The sequence below is a fragment of the Macaca mulatta genome, chromosome 3 (assembly GCF_049350105.2).
Source record: "Macaca mulatta isolate MMU2019108-1 chromosome 3, T2T-MMU8v2.0, whole genome shotgun sequence".
NCBI lineage: Eukaryota > Metazoa > Chordata > Mammalia > Primates > Cercopithecidae > Macaca > Macaca mulatta.
Genome location: NC_133408.1, coordinates 124,170,551 through 124,193,796, shown reverse-complemented (window position 1 = coordinate 124,193,796; position 23,246 = coordinate 124,170,551). Strand labels below are relative to the sequence as shown.

Below are 23,246 nucleotides of genomic sequence, written 5' to 3'. Positions count from 1 at the left end.
CTGAGATACTTCACTTAGAATAATGGTCTCCAACTCCATCCAGGTTGCTGCAAATGTCATTATTTTCTTCCTTTTTATGGCTCAGCAGTATTCCATGCTGTATATATGTGTGCCACATTTTCTTTATCTGCTCGTTGATAGATGGCATTTAGGGTGTTCTATCTTTTTACAATTGAGAATTCTGCTGCAAAAAAACATGAGTGGGTGGGTGTCTTTTTCATATAATGACTTCCTTTTGTCTGTGTAGATACCCAGTAGTTAAATTGCTAGGTCAAATGATAGTTCTACTTTTAAGTTTTTAAGGAAACCCCATACTGTTTTCCATACTGGTTGTACTAGATTACATTCCAACTAGCAATGTAATAGTATTCCCTTTTCACCACATCCATGCCAACATCTGTGTTTTTTATCTTTTAATTATGGCCATTCTTGCAGGAGTAAGGTGGTATCACATTGTGATTTTGGTTTGCATTTCCCTGATCATTAGTGATGTTGAGCATTTTTTCATATATTTGTTAGCCACTTGTATATCTTCTTTGAAAACTGTCTATTCATGTCCTTAGCCCACTTTTTGATGGGATTTTTTTTTTTTTTTTTTTTTTTTTGTCTTGCTGATTTGAGTTCTCTGTAGATTCTGGATATCAGTCCTTTGTCAGATGTATAGATGGCAAAGATTTTCTCCCACTCTGTGGGTTGTCTGTTTACTCTTTCTGCACATACTTTGCTGTGCAGAAGCTTTTTAGTTTAATTAGGTCCCATCTATTTACCTTTGTTTTTGTTATATTTGCTTTTGGATTCTTGTTCATGAACTCTTTGCCTAAGTCAGTGTCTAGAAGAGTTTTTCGAATGTTATCTAGAATTTTTATGGTTTCAGATCTTGGATATAAGTCTTTGATCCATCTTGAATTGATTTTTGTATAAGGTGAGAGATGAGGATGCAGTTTCATTCTTCTACATGTGGCTTTCCAATTACTCCAACACCTTTTGTTGAATAGGGTGTCCTTTCCCCACTTTATGTTTTTGTTTGCTTTGTCAGATATCAGTTGACTGTAAATATTTGATTTTATTTCTGGGTTCTCTATTCTGTTCCTTTTGTCTGCATGCCTATTTTTATACCAGTACCATGCTGTTTTCGTATAGCCACGTCGTATAGTTTGAAGTCAGGTAATGTGATGCCTCCAGATTTGTTCTTTTTGCTTAGTCTTGCTTTGGCTATGCAGGCTCTTTTTTTGTTCCATCGAAATTTTTAGGATTGTTTTTTCTGGTTCTGTGAAGGTTGATGATGATAGTGTTTTGATAGCAATTGCACTGAATTTGTAGATTGCTTTTGGCAGTATGGTCATTTTCACAATATTGATTCTACCAATCCATGAGCGTGGGATGTGTTTCCATTCATTTGTGCCATCTATGATTTCTTTCAGCAATGTTTTGTAGTTTTCCTTGTAGAGATCTTTTGAAACTCCCTAAATATTTTTTTGGGAGGGTGGGGAACTGTTGTAAAAGAGGTTGAGTTCTTGATTTGATTCTCAGCTTGGTCGATATTGGTGTACAGCAGTGCTACTGATTCATGTACATTCATTTTGCATCCTGAAATTTTACTGAACTTATTTGTCAGATTCAGGAGCTTTTTGAATGAGTATTTAGTGTTTTCTAGGTAAACGATCATATCATCCACAAACAGCGACAGTTTGACTTCCTCTTTACCAGTTTGGATGCCCTTTATTTTTTTCTTTTGTCGGATTGCTGTGGCTAGAGCATTTTAGTACTATGTTTAATAGAAGTGGTCAAAGTGGGCATCTTTTTCTTGTTCTAGTTATCGGGAGGAATGCTTTCAACTTTTCCCCATTCAGTGTAATGTTGCCTGTGGGTTTGTCATAGATGGCTTTTGTTACCTTAATGTATGTCTCTTTTATGCCAATTTTGCTGAGGATTTTAATTGTAAAGGGATGCTGGATTTTGTCAATGCCTTTTCTCCATCTGTTGAGATGATTATATGATTTTGTTTTTAATTCTGTTTATGTGGTGTGTCTCATTTATTGACTTGTATATGTTAAATCATCCCTGCATCTCTGGTTTGAAGCTCACTTGATCATGGTGGATTATCTTTTTGATATGCTGTTGGATTTGGTTTACTAGTATTTTATTGAGGATTTTTGCATCTATGTTCATCAGGAATGTTGGTCTGTAGTTTTCTTTTTTTTTGTTCTGTCCTTTCCTGGTTCTGGTATTAGGGTGATACTGGCTTTATGTAATGATTTAGGGAGGATTCCCTTTTTCTCTATCTTTTGGAATAGTTTCAGAAAGGTTGGTACCAATTGTTCTTTAAACGCCTGACAGAATTCAAATATCTGTGTATCTTTTTGGTCCTGAACTTTTGTTGTTGTTGTTGTTGGCAATTTTTAAAGCTACTATTTCAGTCTTACTACTCATTATTGATAAGATCAGAGTTTTCATTTCTTCCTGACTTAATCTAGGAGGGTTGTATATTTTCAGGAATTTATCCATTTCCTCTAGATTTTCTGGATTTCATGCATAAAGGTGTTTATAGTAGCCTTCAGTGATCTTTTGTATTTCTGTGGTGTTGGTTGCAATATCTCCCATTTCATTTCTAATTGAACTTATTCGGATCTTTTCTTTTCTTGGTTAGTTACACTAATGGTCTATCAATTTTGTTTATCTTTTCAAAAAAACAGCTTTTTATTTCATTGATTTTTTTGCATTTTTTGTTGTTTGTTTCAATTTCGTTTAGTTGTGCTCTAATGTTGGTTCTTTTCTTCTGCTGGGTTTGGATTTAGTTTGTTCTTTCTCTAGTTCCTTGAGTTGTGTCCTTAAATTGTCTGTTTGTGCTCTGTTAGACTTTTTGATGGAGGCAGTTAATGCTATGAACTGTCCTCCTAGCACCACTTTTGCTGTGTCCTAGAAGTTTTAATATGTTGTTTCACTATTATTGTTTAGTTCAAAGAATGTTTAAATTTCTATCTTGATTTCATTGTTGACCCAAAGATCATTCAGGACCAGATTATTGTATTTTCCTGTATTTGCTTAGTTTTGAGGGTTTTTTTTTTTTTTTTTTTTTTTGGAGTCCAAAAATTTCCAGTTTTATTTCCCTGTGGTCTGAGAGGGCACTGGATATAATTTTGATTTTCCTTAATTTATTGAGACTTGTTTAATTTATTAATTTATTGATCTATCTTGGAGAATGTTCCATGTGCTGATATAAAGAATATATATACTCTGCAGTTGTTGGGTAGAATGTTCTCTAAATATCTGTTAAGTCCATTTGAAGTGCATTATTTTGTTGACTTTCTCTCTTAATGACCTGTCTAGTGCTGTCAGGTGAGTATTGAAGTCCCCTATTATTGTGTTGTCATCTATCTCATTTCTTATATCTAGTAATAATTGTTTTATAAATTTAGGAGTGCTGCGTTGGGTACATATATATTTAGGATTGTGATATTTTCCTGTTGGACTAGTCCTTTCATCATTATATGATATCCCTCTTTGTCTTTTTTAACTGTTGTTGCTTTAAAGACTGTTTTGTCTGATAGAAGAATGGCGATTCCTGCTTGCTTTCCATTTCCATTTACATGAAATACCTTTTTCCACCCCTTTAAGTTTATGTGAATCCTTATGCCTTAGGTAAGTTTCTTGAAGACCACATATACTTGGTTGGTGGACTTTTATCCATTCTACCATTCTGTATCTTTTAAGTGGAGCCTTTAGGTCATTTATACTCAGTGTTAATGTTGGCATGTGAGATACTATTTTATTCATCACACTAGTTATTTCCTGAATACTTTGTTTTGTGTGTGTGTGTGTGTGTGTGTGTGTGTGTGTGTGTGTTGTGTTGTGTTTTGTTTTGTTTTTTTTTGAGACAGAATCTCACTCTGTCACCCAGGCTGGAGTACAGTGGGGCAATCTCAGCTCACTGTAACCTCTGCCACCTGGATTCAAGTGATCCTCCTTCCTCAGCCTCCTGAGTAGCTGGGATTACAGGCACCTGCCACTGCACTCGGATAATTTTTGTAGTTTTAGTAGAGATAGTGTTTCATCATCTTGGCCAGGCTGGTCTTGAACTCCTGACCTAGTGATCCATCTGCCTCAGCCTCCCAAAGAATACTTTGTTTTTTCTTCATTGTGTTATTGTTTTATAAGCCCCATGAGATTTATGCTTCAAGGAGGTTCTATTTTCGTGCATTTCAAGGGTTTGTTTCAAGATTCTTGTAGTGCTGGTGTGATAGTGATGAATTCTCTCAGCATTTATTTCTTTGAAAAATCCTTTATCTCTCCATTTTGAAGCTTAGTTTTGCTGGATGCAGAGTTCTTGGTTTGTAATTATTTTGTTTGAGGATGCTAAAGTTAGGACCGTAGTCCCTTTTGGCTTATAGGGTTTCTGCTGAGAAATCTGCTGTTAATCTGGTAGGTTTTCCTTTATGTTACGGCTTTACGTTCCTTTAGGTTACTGCTTGCTTTTGCCTCACAGCTGTTAAGATTCTTTCCTTAGATAACCTGATGACTATGTGCCTGGGTGATGATCTTTTTGCTGGTGATCATCCATTACACACAAAATACATTTTGCAATGTATTTCCCAAGTGTTCTTTGAGCTTCACTGTATTTGGATCCTCTTCCTCCTCAGGAACACCAGTTATTCTTAGGTTTGGCTGTTTAACATAATCCTAAATTTTTTGGAGGCTTTGTTTATTTTTAAAAAATTCTTTGTCTTTGTCTGATTGGGTTAATTTGAAGACCTTGACTTTCAGCTATTATTGAAATTTTCCAGTGCATTTTTTATTTCTCTAAAGTGCGTACTTCATTTCCAGAAGTTGTAATTGTTTTTTCTTTATGGTATCTGTTTCTCTGGAGCATTTTTCATCCATATCCTGTGTTTTTTCTTTAATTTCTTTAAGTTGGTTTTCATCTTTCCCTGGTATCTACTTGAGTAGTTTAGTAATCAACCTTCTGAATTCTTTATCTGGCAAATCAGAGATTTCTTCTTGGTTTGGATCCTTCGCGCATGTTATAGAATCTTGTTTTGCCACATTACCAGAATTACTTTTCTGATTCCTTCTCATTTGAGTGACCTATTTCAGTGGAAAAATCTGGAACTCAAGGGATGCTGTTTAGATTCTTTTGTCCCGTGGGTGGTCCCTTGATGTGGTACATTTCTTCTTTCCCTAGGGATGGGACTTTCTGCAAGCCAGACTTTAGTGACTGATGTTGCTCCTCTGGATTTAGACACCTAGCAGGGTTACTAGGCTCTGTGTTAGTGCTGGGAAATGTCTGTAGAGAGTCCTGTGATGTGATCCATCTTCAGGTCTCCCAGCCATGGATACCAGTACCTGCTCTGGTGGAGTTGGCAGGGCTGTGAAATAGACTGTGTGAGAGTCTTTAGTTTTAGATACATTGAGGATGCTGGCTTTCTTGAATGCTGGTTATGCCAGCAGTAAAGTTGTCACATGGACACACTGAGGACCACTGGTTAGCTGGGATTTTGCAGGCAGTGGAATTAGCTGTTGTCTTCTCCTCCTCAGAACAGGATTGTTCTGTCATGAGTTGCTGTAATGTCCTAAGTTGGTCAGCCTCCAGCCAGGAGGTGGCACTTTCGAGAGATCACCAGAGTTTTTGGCCTGTCTTTCAGAACTTCCAGTGGCCTGCCACTTCTTTCAAAGCATCCATGAATTCTTTTAGTCTTCCTGGTACATTCCTGTGGTGGTTCCTGGATTAAAAGTCCACATTGTGAGTCTCTACACATTGTTCTGTCTGTCCCAGTGGGAGCTACATGTCAGCCCTGTCTCCTGTCTGCTGTCTTGACTCCACAATCAGCTTTTTCATTTTTACTGAAACTTAATTCCACGTTGAGATTTTTAAAATTTCAACATTAAATAAGTGCCATTTTTGACTAGTACATAAATTTTATTAAAACAACTAAATCTGAAAACTAAGGAATTCATAAATTATCATTTTTTATAACCTCTCATCATTTACGTGGAGCATGTAGGATCTTTATGACTTCAGTTTAGTAAATTGTAAATACAATTTAATTGTTGTTTAACTTGTATTTGACAGCTTACCAAATAAACTAATGAAATGAATCCCACATAATCTAGATACCTATACTCCAAAGAACAGTACATGGATATTTCTTGGCCTGATAATAAATGAAAAGAAAGGAATAAGTGATGTATCTGCTTTGGCTTATTGTATCTCAGCATGAAGGAGAGAGAGGGCAGTTCTTAGTGAAATAATGCACATTAAAACAAGATAAAAATTTTTAATTGACATGATTGCATATATTGAAGTGGTACATAATTATGTTTTGTTATATAATGTATAGTGATCATATCATGGTAATTAGCATATCTGTGATCTCAAACATTATCATTTTTTTATGTTGGGAACATTCAGTATCCTCCTTCTGGCTATTTGAAACTGTGTAATATATTATTGTTAACTCGAGTCATCCCACAGCAGTATAGAACACTAGTATTTGTTCCTTCTATCTAGTGATAATTTTTGTCCAAGGTAATTTCATTTAACACAATAAAAAGCCAGGCTAAAAACATAAACCTTAATTGTAGATTTTAGTTTTGGTATTGCATTATTTGGCAATGATAAGCTTAGAAAAAATACTTAATTTTTAATTTAATTCCTTAGATTTGTTTTCTGTTAATTTATTCTTTATACCTAAAAGATAAAAAGATCCCACTATTACTTTTACTGTCACACATTATTTTTCTTTGTTGAAGCAAAGAAAAAAGTTTAGAATGTGACAAGAGAAAATATTATTATCTTAAAGAAAATTTAAGTTTAAAAACAGGCTGATTCAATACATGTTGTCATTTCAGTTAAAGATAATGTATAAGATATGAATCATAGTTGTGCAGAAATATCAATTGATTTGGCCACATATATTTAGGACTGATTATTGCTGACTAATGTTATATTTTTGAAAGTTTTAAAAATTCAATTAAAGTGATTATATAGATTTATACTTTAATATTTCAGTGGCAACAGAAATTTCGGTTTTCAGAGCACATTTTAGATTAAAGATTTTATCCTTTTCCTATGGTTTACTCATAAAAAATCAACTCTATTTTCAATACTGTGATCAAATAAAAGGGAATTGAGACAGTGTGTACAGTAAGTACTTTTTTTTCATCATTTCATAGTGTTTATTACCTACTGTCAGATTGTCCAACAAAGATATTGTAACAGTGTGCATTGTAATCAATAAGTAATGTATAAATATGCAGTTTCACCATGGCCTCAGCACTATTAAAATTTGTTATTTTAATTTGTTATTTTATTATTTACTGAATAGATAGGAAATGGCATCTCTATTTTCTTTTCAATTTAATGTTCTTTGCTTACTAGTGAAAGGCTGATACATTATCTATTAATGTTGCCACAAAAGTTTCAGATCAATTTACAGGAAGTACTTTTAAATGCATTTGGTCTTGTCTAGATTAAAACAACAATGTACATTTATTAAACCCTCACTAAGCACCACATACTTAGTTTTTTTATGGATTATATAGTATTTATTATGGTTAGTATACTCATTTTACAAATGTGGAAACAAAAGCTTAGAAATATTAATACATCCAAGGTCACAGAATCGTTAAGTGGTATTTATAGTTTGGTGGATTTGTCCCATCAAAGCTGGTTTTCCCTTTTACTTACCATTTTAACTCCTAAGTTGTACTATCATAGCATACCCATACTCTAAATTCATAACTGAAATAATAACTTTACTTTAAGTTTTACATTTTCTGCTGAATTCTCTTTATGCTAGTTGTATACAAAGTCTTATAGGACATATTTACAAAGACAGCATAAAATAGACCAGACACTTAAGAACACACAGGAAGGTAATTTGAATGATATAGATTTTTCAGTATGGGAGATTTTATCAGTTTCATCATAATAACAATAGTGCATTCAAGTTCTTTCATGTATGTGCCACATTTTATTCTTTTATCACCCCTTCAGACACATGAGGTTGTATACTAATCTCCACATGAGGAAAATGAGGCAGGGGCCTGTTGTTTGGTTCCACTTCTGCGTGCTTTCCATCTGGATCATACTTATCAGGATGGCATTCTATTATTGCAAACCTGTGCTTTAAATTTACTGGATTACAAAGCTTTAAAGATATGTGGATCTGGGTGCTATAACACTGCTCAAAATAGCTGCCTGAATGAAGAGATATATGTACTTTAACATTACACTTTTAAAAGTGAGTATATTTCATGAGATGAATTGTCTGTCTTATGTGCAATTATAAATCTATTTCATAAGACTGTAGAGTGATTTTGAATACAAAGCAATATTGGACAAATAGTAAATTACGTTAAATTGTATGGCAAATTGAGAAAGTGAAACTGCGATTTTGAGCAACTGTGCCTTCATGATTTAAAATGCAAGTTTCTCATGCAGTGTGGAACGATTCTTATTTCCTCTCAAACTTCTATTATAAATGCATTTATTCTTTTTAATTTTAGCTTCACAAATAATTCTGATTTGGAATTAGGGATCTTTTTTTGAGGATAGGAAGAAATTTGCAAATTATATTAGAGTTTTGATTTGTGATAAATGACTATATAATTTATTATATACTCTGTTATAATCTGAACTATATAAAAATAATTTTCTGCTTTAAAATCTCTCACAGGGTCTTTCTTAAGACACTTTCATTCACCTCTGGAAATAGCAACAGTAGTTTCTAATCTTTGGCTAGCAGATAATTTCTAAAATCATCTTTCTTTCTCCCTGAATTGTAGTCTGAGTAGCACTTGTCTTTCAGAGAAAATGAACTTTATTTCTATTAGAAAAATTGTTAAACTAAAAGATCTGGCAATAACATTCTCAAATAAGTTTAAAGAATTTATGGCTTAAATGAATTTGAATTCTAATTTACCTTTTACTTTGAGCTAGGCTGCTGTTTTCAATTTATATGCGTTTTATACATTAACTGCTACCCTCGATTTCCTGTCAACTTTGTAGTAAGCGATACTCTGAAATGCTACTCTATGATGCATTTAAATAAAGATAAAAGGTCAATCTAGGCTTTTCTAAAATTACCATTCTAGGATATAAGCTTCTGAATTGCTTTATATTTGTATCATTAGACATAATTTCTGACATTTAAAAATTTACCAAAAATGTAATGAATTCAAGGTAGTCATTATTTGTCTATGGATTCGTTTAGCATGTTAAAGACTTTATATATCTTTAACCGTAAAAAACATAATATCACTAAATAAAATTATTCTGTGTATCTCTAGGCAAACTAGAACTCATGTTCTAGAATTCTAGATCAGCAGTGAACAAAGCGAGGATGTCTGCTCTTACACCTTCTTTTTAATATATGTTGGAAGTTTTAGCCAGGACATTAAGGCAATAAATACATAAACAAATAAATAGATAGGAAAGGAAGAAGTAAAATATGTATTTCTTCATAGTGGATGTGATATTATATATCAAAAGATTCTAGGAAATCTACAAAAAGCTACTAGGATTAATAAATGAATTTAGCAAGGTTGCAGAATACAAGGCCAGTATTCAAAGATCAATTATATGTCTATACTTTAAAAACAAATAACCAGAAACAGAAATTTAAAAACCAATATCACTTACAATCCAAAAAAAAAAAAAAACATGAAATACTTAGAGGTAAATTTAACAAATGATTTTTTAAGACCTGTATACTGAAGACCATAGTATATTATTGAGAGAAAGTAAAAATCGGAATGAATACATAGATACACCATGTTCGGGGATCAGACAAGTCAATTTTGCTGAGATGTCAGTTCTCTACAAATTAATTTAGAATTCAGAGCAATTCTAAATTAAACCCAGTGGGCTTTATTTTAGAAACTGACAAGCTGATTGTAAAATTTATATGGAATTGCAGAGGAAAAACAATTGATACAGAGTTAGAAAACTCACACCACCTAAAGACTTATTATATAGTAATCAGAGGAATGTGTTATTAGCATATGGTGTTGAAACAATTCATTATCAATTTAGAAATACAAAAGGAAACTCCACCCTTACCACACATCATACATGAAAATTAATTTACAAGATATCATTGACCTAATATAAAAGCAAAACATAAACACTTTAAGAAGAAAAATAGGAGAAAATCTTAACAATCTTAAATCAGGCAGAGGCTTTTTATGTAGGAAGCAAAAGCCATCAATTTTTTTTTTTTTTTCTTGAGACAGGGTCTTGCTTTGTCACCCAGTCTGGAGGGCATTGGTGCAATCATGGCTCACTGCAGCCTTGACCTCCTGGGGTCAAGCAGTCCTCCCACTTCAGCCTCTCAAGTAGCTAAAACTACAGGTGCATGCCACCAAACCTGGCTATTTTTTTTTTTTTTTTAGAGATGGGTCTCATTTTGTTGCTTAGGCTGGTCTTGAAATCCTGGGCTCAAACAGTCCTCCTACCTTGGCCTCCCAGAGTGCTGGGATTATAGGCATGAGCCACCGTGTCCAGTGTGAATTTTTAAAACAAAGTGATAAATTAGACTTCCTTGAGAGATACAATTTAAAAAATGAGAAAGCAAGCGACAGACTGGGACAAGTTAATAAATAAATTAAATGCATAAACACATAGATGTATATTGTGTATGTGTTTGTATATGTATATTGAACATACATGGACCAGGATATGTGTCAAGAATATATAAAGGACCAGGTGTGGTGGCTCATGGCTGTAATCCCAGCACTTTGGGGGGCCAAAGTGAGAGGATCATTTGAGGCCAAGAGTTCAAGAACAGCCTGGGCAAAACAATGAGTTGTCATCTCTATAAAACATTATAAAATGAACTTTGCCAGGCATGGGGCACATGCTTGTTACCTCAGCTACTCAGAAGGCTGAGGCAGGAGGATTGCTTGAACCCAGGAGTTCTAGGATACAGTGAGCTGTGATCATGCCACTGCACTCCAGCATGGGTGACAGAGCAAGACTCTGTTTTAAAAATAAAATACACACACACGTGTGTGTGTGTGTGTGTGTGTATTTTTGTCTATAAAGAACAAATATAACTCAATAATAGAAAGACAACCTAATTTTCAGTAATGGATAAAAGAGTTGAAAAGATACTTCGCTGGAGAAGATATGTGAATGGTCAATAACTACATGAAAAGATCATATGGGCAATGGAAATTAAAACCGTTATGAAATACCACTAGATACCTACTAGAATGGCCAAAATTATTAAAGACAGTACTAAGTGTTGATGAAGATGCAAAGCAACGTCAGCTTTTATGCATTGCTAGTGGGAATATGAAATGATACTATTACTTTGAAAAATAATTTGACAATTTCTTTATAAGTTAAATATACATTTACCATATGATTCATCAATTCCATTATTTGTCTAAAGGAAATGAAAACTTATGTTCACATAAAGACTTGTTCACAAATGTTTATAGTAACTTTCTTTATAATATCAACCCAAATACCTATCAGTAGAAAAATAGATAAACCAAACATGATGTATTCAATACAAATGGAAAACTATTTAGTGATAAAAAGGAGCAAATAACTGATACTTACATCAACATGGATAAACCTCCAAATCATTGTGGTGAGCCAAACAAGCTAGACACCCTAAAATTCCATTTATATAGAACTCTGGAAAAGATAAATATAGGCCCAGGATGAAGATGACTTACTGGAGAGGAATATAAGGAAATATTTTGGGTTGATGGAAATGTCCTGTATCTTCATTAATGTGGTAATTACATGTTTACATATGTATCACAATTATTGAACTGTACATTTAAAATTCATGTATTTTATTGTGTGTAAGTTGTACCTGAATAAAGATGAAAAAGATAGTATTTATAAATTCTATTAATACTTGATTTCCAAAGGAAAATAACGCAAAAGATAAGTGAACACTTAAAGATAATTTCAAAGTAAGTCTTGCTTGAAACTATATAAAAGTATTTATTAAAAGGCAATTAACTACTAACATCCAAGGGTGAAAATTTTGACCTTTAGTGTATTATGCAGAAAAATTATGGTATATTTCTTTTAAAATTGATCAAAGACAGCAACATACATTAATCAGAGGAAAGCATCAATTAAATGTAGAAACAAGATTTAAACAAAGATTCATATTAAAATGATGATAAGTAATACTTAGAAACTGCATCCTGGAGACACACTTGTATTTTTAGAAAAACAGAAACATGTATGTTAGTGTGAAAAGATGTCAAAAAACAAATATTAAAATGTTGAACACAACACATTATGTTGACAAGAATATATCGTAAATGACTGTAGCTTGCAATAAGGAAATATCTTCCTTGTTTTTCTCTTTAGGCTTTTTTTACAGGCATTAATATCAACAAATATTTCCTTTCCTCCCTTTATTTATTGAACCATACCCCTTCTCATGCTATCTTTTCCCCGAAAGGAAGTGAATTAATTCACCACCTCTTCTTATTACAGTTTTTCATTTTAAAAACAAAAAACACTACTTAAGTTTTCCCTTTCTCTTATTTCCAAAGTTATATATTTAGCCACCTAAGTTATGCTGTACTTCAAAATGTTTGTTGTTGTTGTTGGTTTGAGACAGAGTCTCTGTCACCCAGGCTGGAGTGCAGTGGCACAATCTTTGCTCACTGCAGCCTCCGCCTCTCGGGTTCAAGTGATTCTCCTGCCTCAGCCTCCAGAGTAGCTGGGATTACAGGTGCACACTACCAAGCCTGGCTAATGTTTGTATTTTTAGTAGAGATGGGATTTTGCCATCTTGGCCAGGCTGCTGTCGAACTCCTGACCTCAAGTGATCCACCCACCTTGGCCTCCCAAAGTGTTGGGATTACAGCTTGAGCCACGGCGCCTGGCCCTCAAAATGTTTTTGAACAATTTTTGTTATAGTTATGCAAATGCTTCTTGAGTTCAATGGTACAGGAAATTATGAGCTTGCTTCCATTTTGTATGGCATCAAAAATGTGTAAAGTGCTGCAGAATGGGTTACCTATGTTACATCTTCTCTTAAAATGATAATTTTTATGGTCCTTTACTTTTCCCCCCTTCTTTTATGAGCTGTGTCATTAAAAATCACTTCAATTGCTCATCTAACCTTTCTTCTCACCCAAGAAAACCATTTTGAAGTCCGTAGGTGATATTACTTTCTTGAGGTTTGATGGACCCTGCTGAGATCAAACCTGCTTGTTACTTTTCTTAGCACTCCTTTTTGTTGGAGAGTCTTAAATATTAGTCTTTGTTAACCTTTCCACAGATTTGTTATTGGGCGGGAAAAACCAGGACAAGTGAGTGAGGTTGCCCAGTTGATAAGCCAGACACTGGAACAGGAGAGGCGCCAGAGAGAGCTGCTGGAACAGCATTATGCCCAGTATGATGCCGACGATGACGAGGTCAGTAGTGCTTGCAATGATTATTTTTCCCACATTTTCTAATTCATGAAACTCTCTCTACTGTATAACAGTATGAAACAGTATGACAGGTTTTATGCAGTTTCTTGAGGAAGGTGTGTCCACATTGAACTAAAATTCTACCTTAGAAAAGAAATACTACTAGCATCTGATACACACTTAAGAATCAAGTCATGGTATCCTTTTTACAGTATGAAGACTGTGGACACAAATAAGTCTTATATTTTGCACTATTATAAAGGAAGTCATAGAAACAGAAAAGGATAAAAACACAGAAATGTGAATAATGTCTGTCTTTATTGGTGGAATTGGGCGATTTTCTCTCTCTGCTTTATATTTTTTCAATCTTTTCCAAATGTTCTACTATAGTATGTAATGCTTTTCCAAAAACTTGGTAAACACACCCAAACACAAACAAATATACATAGAAAAGTAGTAAAGATTGCTGAGTGTTTCCAGTGTCTTTTTCCCCCAGGAAGAGAAAGTTCTTTGGATCTGCTCACTATGATTTGTGCTAACATAATGCAGAACAAAGCTTTCCACTAGCACATATTCCATAGAGTAGATACATATTGGAATAATTTTACATCCTGCTTTCTGTAAAAGATCAAGTAAATGAATAGAAGCTAACCCTCAAGTGAAAACAGCTCTCCAGAACCCTTGTGTGCTGTAATATAATACAGATGCTGGTCTGTTTCTAATGTCATTGTCAAATGTACATTGATATAACGGGACAACATGCTTTATTATAAACACATTTAAACATGCATATGTTTCATATTGGCATGTCAAAAGATCCATCAACAATTTAATTGTAGTATTTTATACTCCATATACTAGTATATATTCAGATAAAATAAATATTCTTCATTCCAGCTGATATAACCACAGTGAAACTTCATATATTCAACCCCTTCTTTTCTGAATATATAACTTTTCAGAATTTTGCTTTCTAGCCAGGATATAGAGATTAATAAACAGACATTCAAATATTTTCACATATTTTTAATCTGAGATGTTTTAATCCCAATATATATTAAGATCTCATGAATACGTGGTATAATGAGGATATATTCTCTACTTATTTTAGTAGAAAATTAGAGGTGGTATATCTGTTAACTTTTGATCAAAGAATAATACACTAGAAATCCTTTAAGTGAATGAATTAGACTCTTAGAACTTGATTTAATTTATTTTCTTACTTGATGAGTCCATTTGAAATGGCAAGTATATTTTCATTACACTGAGATATTTTGCATGAAAAATGTTCTCTTTGAATTTTCAAACTAAAAAAGGGATTTCCTCAAATATTTTGAACTTGTATCTTTCTTGGTTTTCAATTCTCTACATTAGTATTTTGTATTTTATCAAAGACACCAATTTGCTTTGACTGCAAGCTTTTTCTAAGATTGTAGAATCATTTTCTGCAGGTTTGATTTTTGCATCCTCACTGTGCTAGGATTTTTGGTCTTAGGTTCAGGGGAGTACAGTGACATCAAGTGGTGGAAGGGGACGTGGCCAGGCTTTCTAGTCTGTGTGCCTTGGTGTCTTTGGCCTGAAAGCACAGGGATTGGGCTAGATCACAAAATTCCTTCCAGCTTCTAATGTTCCATGAATGTGAAATAAGCCATCAAGTCTAACAAGCAGAGGGGGCAAACAAGATAGTCACCTTTTTAAGGCACTCCAAGTAAAACATTTAGATCACAGACCACACATTTTCTACAGTTATTTTGAGGCACTGATCTCATTCATTCCCAAAAGTTGATATAAGATTTAGCTTTTTCTTTTTCTTTTTTTTTTTTTTTTTTAGACACAGGGTCTTGCTGTCACCCAGGCTGGAGTGCTGTGGTGCAAGCATAGCTCAATATATCCTCAAGCTCCTGGGCTCAAGCCAACCTTCTGCCTAGCCTCAGCCTCCTGAGTAGCTGGGACTATCGGCACACAGAACCACATCCTGCTAATGAAAAAAAAATTTTTTTTTAAATAGATGAGATCTCACTTATGTTGTCCAGGCCTGTCTTGAACTCCTGGCCTCAAGCAATCCTCCTGCCTCAGCCTCCCAAAGTGCTAGGATTATAGGTGTGAGCCACCCCACCTGGCCCAGATTTTTCTTTAACTTGATAATTTGAATAGATGGAAAAAGAATATTTTTTACATGACATTTATACTTAGGAATGTATCACATCTTAAATGGCAGATTGCTTATAGATTTTTGTTTGTTTGTTTGCCTGCTTTTGTAAAGTAATCAGAGTTGTCACCTGAGCAGATATTGTCAGGGGCAAGGAAATTAAGTAAATATTTAGTGGCAGGCACTTTGCAAGGTGTCTTTCCTACATGATCTCATTTAATCTTTGATGCAGCCAGAAGAGATTTTTTTTTTTCCCTAGAAATGCAGCAACTGAGGTTTCTTCTAGTGGTATGTCCAGTAGCTGGCAGAGTTGGAACTGGAACAAGGTCTTGCTGGCTCAAAAGCCTGGACTCTTTGCAACACACTGTGCTGTTTTTCAGTAGAGTATACAGAACACTCCTGCTCTATTCAGGCAGACACAGAATAACTGGGTAACAAAAGATGTTAAGAGAATTACTGTTTGGGGTGCTACAGTTCAGGTTCTATGATTCTTTGTTTTGTATTTCTAATAATAGGGAAATCAAGTCTTTGGATAATTATTTTACTCTATCTAACAGTCCGTAAGAATCATCTTCATAGAGTTTAAAGGGAAGAATGATTGAGTACTCAATTTTTAAAATTAGTTTAGCTTTGAGTTAAATTGTTTTTTCTTTCTGCAAGTTGTAGAAGTAAAAACAAGGTGCTTGCTATGTTACTCCAAGTAACTCACTTTATGGAAAAATGTCAAAGAGAATTTTCCTTTGTATCTCTTTCTCATCCTCCTCTGTGACTTGGGTTTTTTCCCTTTTTTGTATGTTACACACTGCCTCACCAAAAGATGCCCAGATAAAAACCAACTGTTAATTTTTGTTATATAGGAGAGATGAAAGCTGTACAAATAGTGAAAATCGACTCCAATGTTAAAATTTCAAATTATCATTTGATTCAAATTCTTTTTTTTCTAATGCTAAGAAATATTATTTATTTATTTTTTATTTTTTTTTTTGAGACGGAGTCTCGCTCTGTCGCCCAGGCTGGAGTGCAGTGGCTGGATCTCAGCTCAATGCAAGCTCCGCCTCCCGGGTTTACGCCATTCTCCTACCTCAGCCTCCCAAGTAGCTGGGACTACAGGCACCCGCCACCACGCCTGGCTAGTTTTTTTGTATATTTTTTAGTAGAGACGGGGTTTCACCGTGTTAGCCAGGATGGTGTCGATCTCCTGACCTCGTGATCCGCCTGCCTCGGCCTCCCAAAGTGCTGGGATTACAGGCTTGAGCCACTGCGCTCGGCCTAAAAAATATTATTAAATTGATTGATTTGAGTGCTTTTTCCCCATTTTCTATGTACTCCCTGTCTTCCTTTGTGAACGAAGAATAAAATGCCCAAGAGGCATAAAGGAAATGAGAAGAACAAATGTTGAATATATAATGAATAAATGCTCCTTGAATAATTGAGTTAATTTCATATATAATCCAACAATTTATTGATTGATATATCTTTGTTAAAATAAGGCCTGGATGTGTGTATGTAATCAGTCACTTGGTTTTTTACTTTTATGATTTATAGAATCATCTTGTGATTTCCAAGTTAGAGTTATTTTTATTTGACAGTATCCCTTGTGACATTCCCTGCACCAGTAAGGAAAACCTCCAATTAGATTCAGAGCAACCAAGTTCATCCAACTGATTTCCAGAGCCAGCTCTTAGATCAGCATTTTCTGCTGAAGGATAGATAGCTTCTGTTTTTCATCAAATCATCCAGTTGATTGTAACTTGGAACTTGTCACAGTGACAGAGGGTATTTGCTTGCTTGCATTCACTACATGGAAAACATCACAATGGGAGAAATAGCTCCTGAAATTATAAACCTACAGTGGAGCTCTAAGAACTATATTGAGTAAGATTACCTTACAATATATTACGTATGCTTAGACATATCTGTTTCAATGCTTTAGGAAATTATAAGTCATACTCTAGTAGAATTTAAGCTATATAGATAATTTTCAAACTATTTAAATTTCTGCTGTTTCTGTTTTTTCTTCCTCTACATCTTTAGAAGGGTTTAAAATAAGCGAAGAGCCAATTTTATTTTAATTTGCATCCCTGTTTTTGTTTACTCTCTGTTAAACATTCTGATTTAAAAAAAAAATGTTTAAATGGCTCTGCTTAAAAGCTGTAGAATAAAAAGGAGGATCCTATTTAAGAAGAGGGAGATGAATATCTGAACAATTGAAAAATTTTAAATGTATATCTGAATATATCTGTGATTCATGATTTAATTTCTGTTTAATAGAAGTATTGATCACTTGGGTTTTTTTCTTTCTTTCTCTTTCTTTTCTAACAATCTGAAAGGTTGCCATGGAGGATTTCAGTAAATCCCTCAGACAGTCAGCACTATTTCATGACACTTGGGGGGTATGATAAATTTTTCAACTAGAATTTAACTTTTTAATTACATTTACTCTCTTGTCATGCTCCACCACTATCAGTGTGTAGCCTTTTAGTAGTGAGATGATGTAATTATGGTATATATTTTGTGTAGCGTGTATATATTATGAGTATTTTTTATTTAAGAGCATTGTGCAGTTTGAAGTGCTGCAGGCTTAGAGGAAATACAGTATGAACTGGTGCTATATTCCATTTCTGAATTAGAAAATAAGTATGGTCATTGAAATTAAAATAAAGTATTGCACTGTAAAAATTATGATTATTTGGCTTCCTTAAATATTCTTTTAAGATATAATATTTATGACATTGTAAAGTCTTAGCTATAGATAGCATTTCAAAGTCTCCTTAGGCAGTAGTTCATAAGAAGGTTAATCATCACTCCAGAAACTGAAGCCCCTTCTTCTAAAATATAATTTAATCTTTCTTTCATAATTTGTTTTCATTACTGGAAATTAATATCATTATAAGAATGTTATAGCAACAATATATTTTTAGAATCTTTTAAAGTATTAAATACAGTTTAGAGTAGCTGCCCACATGGGTATGGTTTTTTATTGCTTGTGTTGGCATGTAATAATTAGAGGAAAAATATAATGGAAGCTTTGGTTTGCATAAGTATTAAAAGGTATACAAGAATATAATATTTATGTTATAAAAAGTGTTAGAGGGATAACATTAAATTTGACTCATACTGTTTGCCATTCCTAGTTGGAAACAGCTTGTGTGTGTAAACAAGAGATTGCAGTTATTATGGTTGGCCTTTTAATCATGTGAATACAATAATGTAAATAGACTTTATACTGAATAATACTGAGAAACTAAGAGTGGGGGCATTTTTTACCAACATGCAGCAATATTGTCTTAGTACTTAACACTGTGTATAACAGTAAGTACTGGGACTCAGTGTTTTTCTATCCTTTATCATTTGGCTTTTCTCTTTGCAGTGGGGGTTAAGCCTTCTTTAATATTTTTTGTCAACCATTTTAGAACACTGTGGCTGAATTACAAGGAATGTCTGGCAACTGCAATAACAATAACAACTATTTTCTTAAGGTTTGTTTTTTGGTTGAAAGTAATGCTTACCTGTACTTTCCTGCTTTATATGTAAAATTAAATATTCTTTGTGTCTTATTAACTATCTGTATGTTCTGAAGAACTTCTCTAGAGTGATGTGTTTTGTGCATTGAATAATAGTTTGAAAATAATCATAAAAAAACATTTAATTCTGAAACATAGCATATATTTTAGGTATAGCTTCTGCAATTTAGACTCATTTCTTAATATTTAGCCATGGATATTTTTAACCCCTAACACTTTAAATATCTTGTGATTGAAATTAAAGGGAAAAAACAAATGTCCAACAGCAGGTCTGTATGATGTTTATACAGTAATAATGTACATAGTGATTTATACTGTCTGTAAATCCAGTACTTTTTAAGAAACTAATCTTTTGATACAAAATTCTTGATTTTTCAAAACACTAGATACATATATCTTTAAATTATAGTAGCATTTAGTTGCATGATTTATATGGTAGACATATCAAAATATCTAAAATGATACTATACTTTAAATAATAAAATAATTCTCATTATGTTTAGTTGCTGTTAATATAGATAGAGGTGCTTAAAAATGGAGGTTGAGTGTATGTAAAAGGCAGGCTGATTTATGGCAATTAGAGGAGCCTGAAGAATAAAAGAAATATATTTAACAGCCTGTTCACAGACTCCAATTTGGTCTAATCTCTAAAATCATTAAATTTAATTACATCCTTTGGTTTATGATCCCCAAATCTATAGCAACGGTCATTGTCATTGAGGCCCAGAATCACAAGGTGCTTGGAAAACATTCTGTTTAAGACTCTATCCATATGTGCTCTAGCCTAAGTAGTGTATACGCACGCTTCACACACGCACCACACACGCACCACACTTGCCCACACACACACCACACACACACACACCACACCTACCCATGCACACACACCACATATACCTACACACACACACACACACACCACAATCACACCACACATACCCACACACACACACACCACACTCAAGCCACACATACCCACACACACCACACATACCCACACATACACCACACACACATACACACACCCACGCAACCACACTCACACCACACAAACCCACACACACACCACACACACACGACAAACACATTACACACACCACCATCGCACACCACACATACCACAAATACACACCTCACACACCCCACACACACACCCACACACAACACGCACATACCACACATACCCATACACACACCACACATACCCCCACACACACCACACACACCACACATACCCACACGCACACACCACACATACCCAAAAACATACACACCACACATACACACCACACATACCCACGCAACCATACTCACACCACACATACCCACACACACACCACACACACGACAAACACACTACACACACCACCCTCACACACCACACATACCACAAATACACACCTCACACATGCACCACACACACCACACACACTCTGACCCCACAGGGTAGACATCCTCCTGTACTTGAAAGATTTTTCTCTAGAAATATTCTTTGTATATGGAGATGTTATTTTTTAATACACTGTGTACAGACAGAAAGATGGGTAAAGGGGAGATACAGGTTAGGATAGGAACCTTCATCTAAACAATGTCATCTTTTTGTAGCTCATTTTCTTTGATTTAAAAAAACTATGATGCAAATGATTTGAATATATTTTCCTTCCCACTGCTACATTGTGATGTTATTTACTCATGAGCTAGATACGAAATACCAAATAAACTTTATCAAATTCTTCCATGTAATTAAATTTCTCTGAAAGTGTAGACTTTGTACTCCCTAGAAACTATGCTAGAACAATTCAATATTACAATGATGAAACACAGTTTGCAGTGTTAAAGAGATGTCATAGAAACTAACACAAATGACAGTATTTTTCTGACTTTAAAAATGTATGAATAATTTACCAAAACATTCTAAAATGCTAAAAAACACAGTGAGAGATGGATGCCTGGGAAACAGACTTACTTTCCCAGAGGCCATCGGGATCCCCTAGTTTTTCTAGGCCTTTTGTTTCCTCTACCTTTTACGGTGTAGTACACGGACTCTGTTGCCCTTGTATGTCAACTTAATCCTGTTCACCTTTCAGGGTTCCATTTAAGTTTCATCTCCTTCACAAAGCATTGCTGGGCTAGCGGTACTGTGTGTATCTCTTTCTATCATTATTTATCCATAAATTCCCCCCATTAGCCTGTAATCTCTTCAATGACAGGTTTTAATGGGCTTTTGCTTGCTACAACATTTTAATTGTCTTGAGAGTCCATGAATTTGCAAGAAGACCGTATCTCTATCACACTAAACCACAATCTTCTTCATGTAAAACCAGAAAAAAATGAATGTGCATATTTTATCCCTTGAAAACCTTTGGGACTATCAAAATAGCAACTTGGTGACTCACAGTAACGTGCCTTCTTTTTAGTCATAACTGAATAAACCTGCAATTGAAACAGAATAGTCAAAATGGCCTAAATTACAATACTGCATATATGTCCTTATCTCCTTCCCAATGTATTCACTTAGAAATAGCCTTAAATCATAGAAACATATTTTCTGTCACAGAAATACATTTCCATCTGCAATGAAAACTGAATGGTGACGTGGCCAAGGATTGAGATGGTAAAGCTGCTTTATCATGGAGTTTTGTCAGGCTTGATAAAGGCTTCATTTATTTTTAACTGATATTGAAGCTAGTAAGGATGTTAAAAACTCTAGTTGATTTCGGAAGTTTCAGTTCCTAAAGAGATTTTTTTAATGGATTTATTGAGATAAATTTGACATAGAGTGAAATGCACAGATCTTAAATGTATAATTTGATATGTTATCATTACATAGTCCCATTGAAATATCAACTTTAATGAGTAATAATTTGCATTCAATAAAATGCACCAATTTTCAGTGTATTTAAGTTAATGGTTTGATGAGTAACTACCACCATAATCAAGATATAAGACATTTTTATTACCTCAAATAGTTAACTTATGGAACTTTGTAGTCACTCTCAGCCTGAGACAACTATTCAGTCTGCTTTTTGAAACTGTAAGTTAATTTCTCCAATTCTAGAATGTCATTAGAATAAAAGCACAACATATTCAATTCTAGAATGTCATTACAATAAAAGCAGAACATACTTAACTTTTCTTGAACTGCTTCTTTCACTCATCATAATGTCATAATTGTCGTTAATACTTAAATGTTATGATGATACTGTAATTGGTATTGCTTTGAGTTATAGTAGACAAAACCCAGGGTCCACCTGATATGGGATGCCTAATTAGGAAACTTCGTCATAAAGCTGGAACCCCATGGACTACACCTTTCTGTAAAGTGAAAATAAATCTATCACTCCGGGGACTGCATGGATAATTGCCAGTGTCAAACCTTAGGTGCTGAGGGGAAGAGCCAAAAAATTTTTTTCTAAGAAATTATGATCACAAGTAGACTTAATTTATGTTACTTTTCAGAAGAAAAAAAAAAGCATATCTTTCCTTGGGCATTCATTGTTACTCAAAGAAAATAAAGTTTCTAGAAATACGAGTTAACCATTTCAAGGTACAAAGTTCACAGGGAAATAAAGCACCATGAGTAACAAACAGCAGAAAATAGAAGAAAGGGAGGGAGGAAAAGAAAAGAAAGAGAAAGAAGAAAGAAAATAAATATAAGGTCAAAATCCTTTTATTATCAATTATGCCAAACTAGAACAAATATCTCCAGTTGCATATAACTTATTCCAGAAGACAGAAAAACAAAAGTAGTACAACTTGATACCAGGAATGCAGTAAAACTTTGAGAGTGTGAGATGTATGAAGTAATAAAACATAACCTTGGTACCAAAAGCTAACAACGATGACAAAGAAAACTTATAGGTCCATCCCATTCATAAAAACAATGCAAAAAAGTCCTAAACAAAGTATTAGTAAACCATATGAAGCAACATATAAAAGAGATATCATAGCTAGAATGTCATTAGAATAAAAGCACAACATACTCAATTCTAGAATGTCATTACAATAAAAGCAGAACATACTTAACATACTTGACTCACAGTAACATGCCTTCTTTTTAGTCATAACTGAATAAACCTGCAGTTGAAACAGAATAGTCAAAATGGCCTAAATTACAATACTGCATATATGTCCTTATCTCCTTCCCAATGTATTCACTTAGAAATAGCCTTAAA

General features: G+C 34.2%; 1 protein-coding gene across 19 annotated transcripts in view; it reads left to right on the top strand.

The window, feature by feature from the left end:
* Positions 1-23,246, top strand: part of PPP1R9A (protein phosphatase 1 regulatory subunit 9A) — a 384,913-nt gene that overhangs the window by 280,310 nt on the left and 81,357 nt on the right. For 12 of the 19 annotated variants that reach the window (XM_015134297.3, XM_015134296.3, XM_015134293.3 and 9 more), the window contains exon 6: positions 13,266-13,401. In XM_015134297.3, the coding sequence (XP_014989783.1) occupies positions 13,266-13,401 (136 nt within the window). Of the gene's footprint in view, positions 1-13,265; positions 13,402-18,960; positions 19,027-23,246 lie in introns of all 19 variants that reach the window. The other 7 variants (XM_015134291.3, XM_077997040.1, XM_077997032.1 and 4 more) reach the window with 1 other exon arrangement.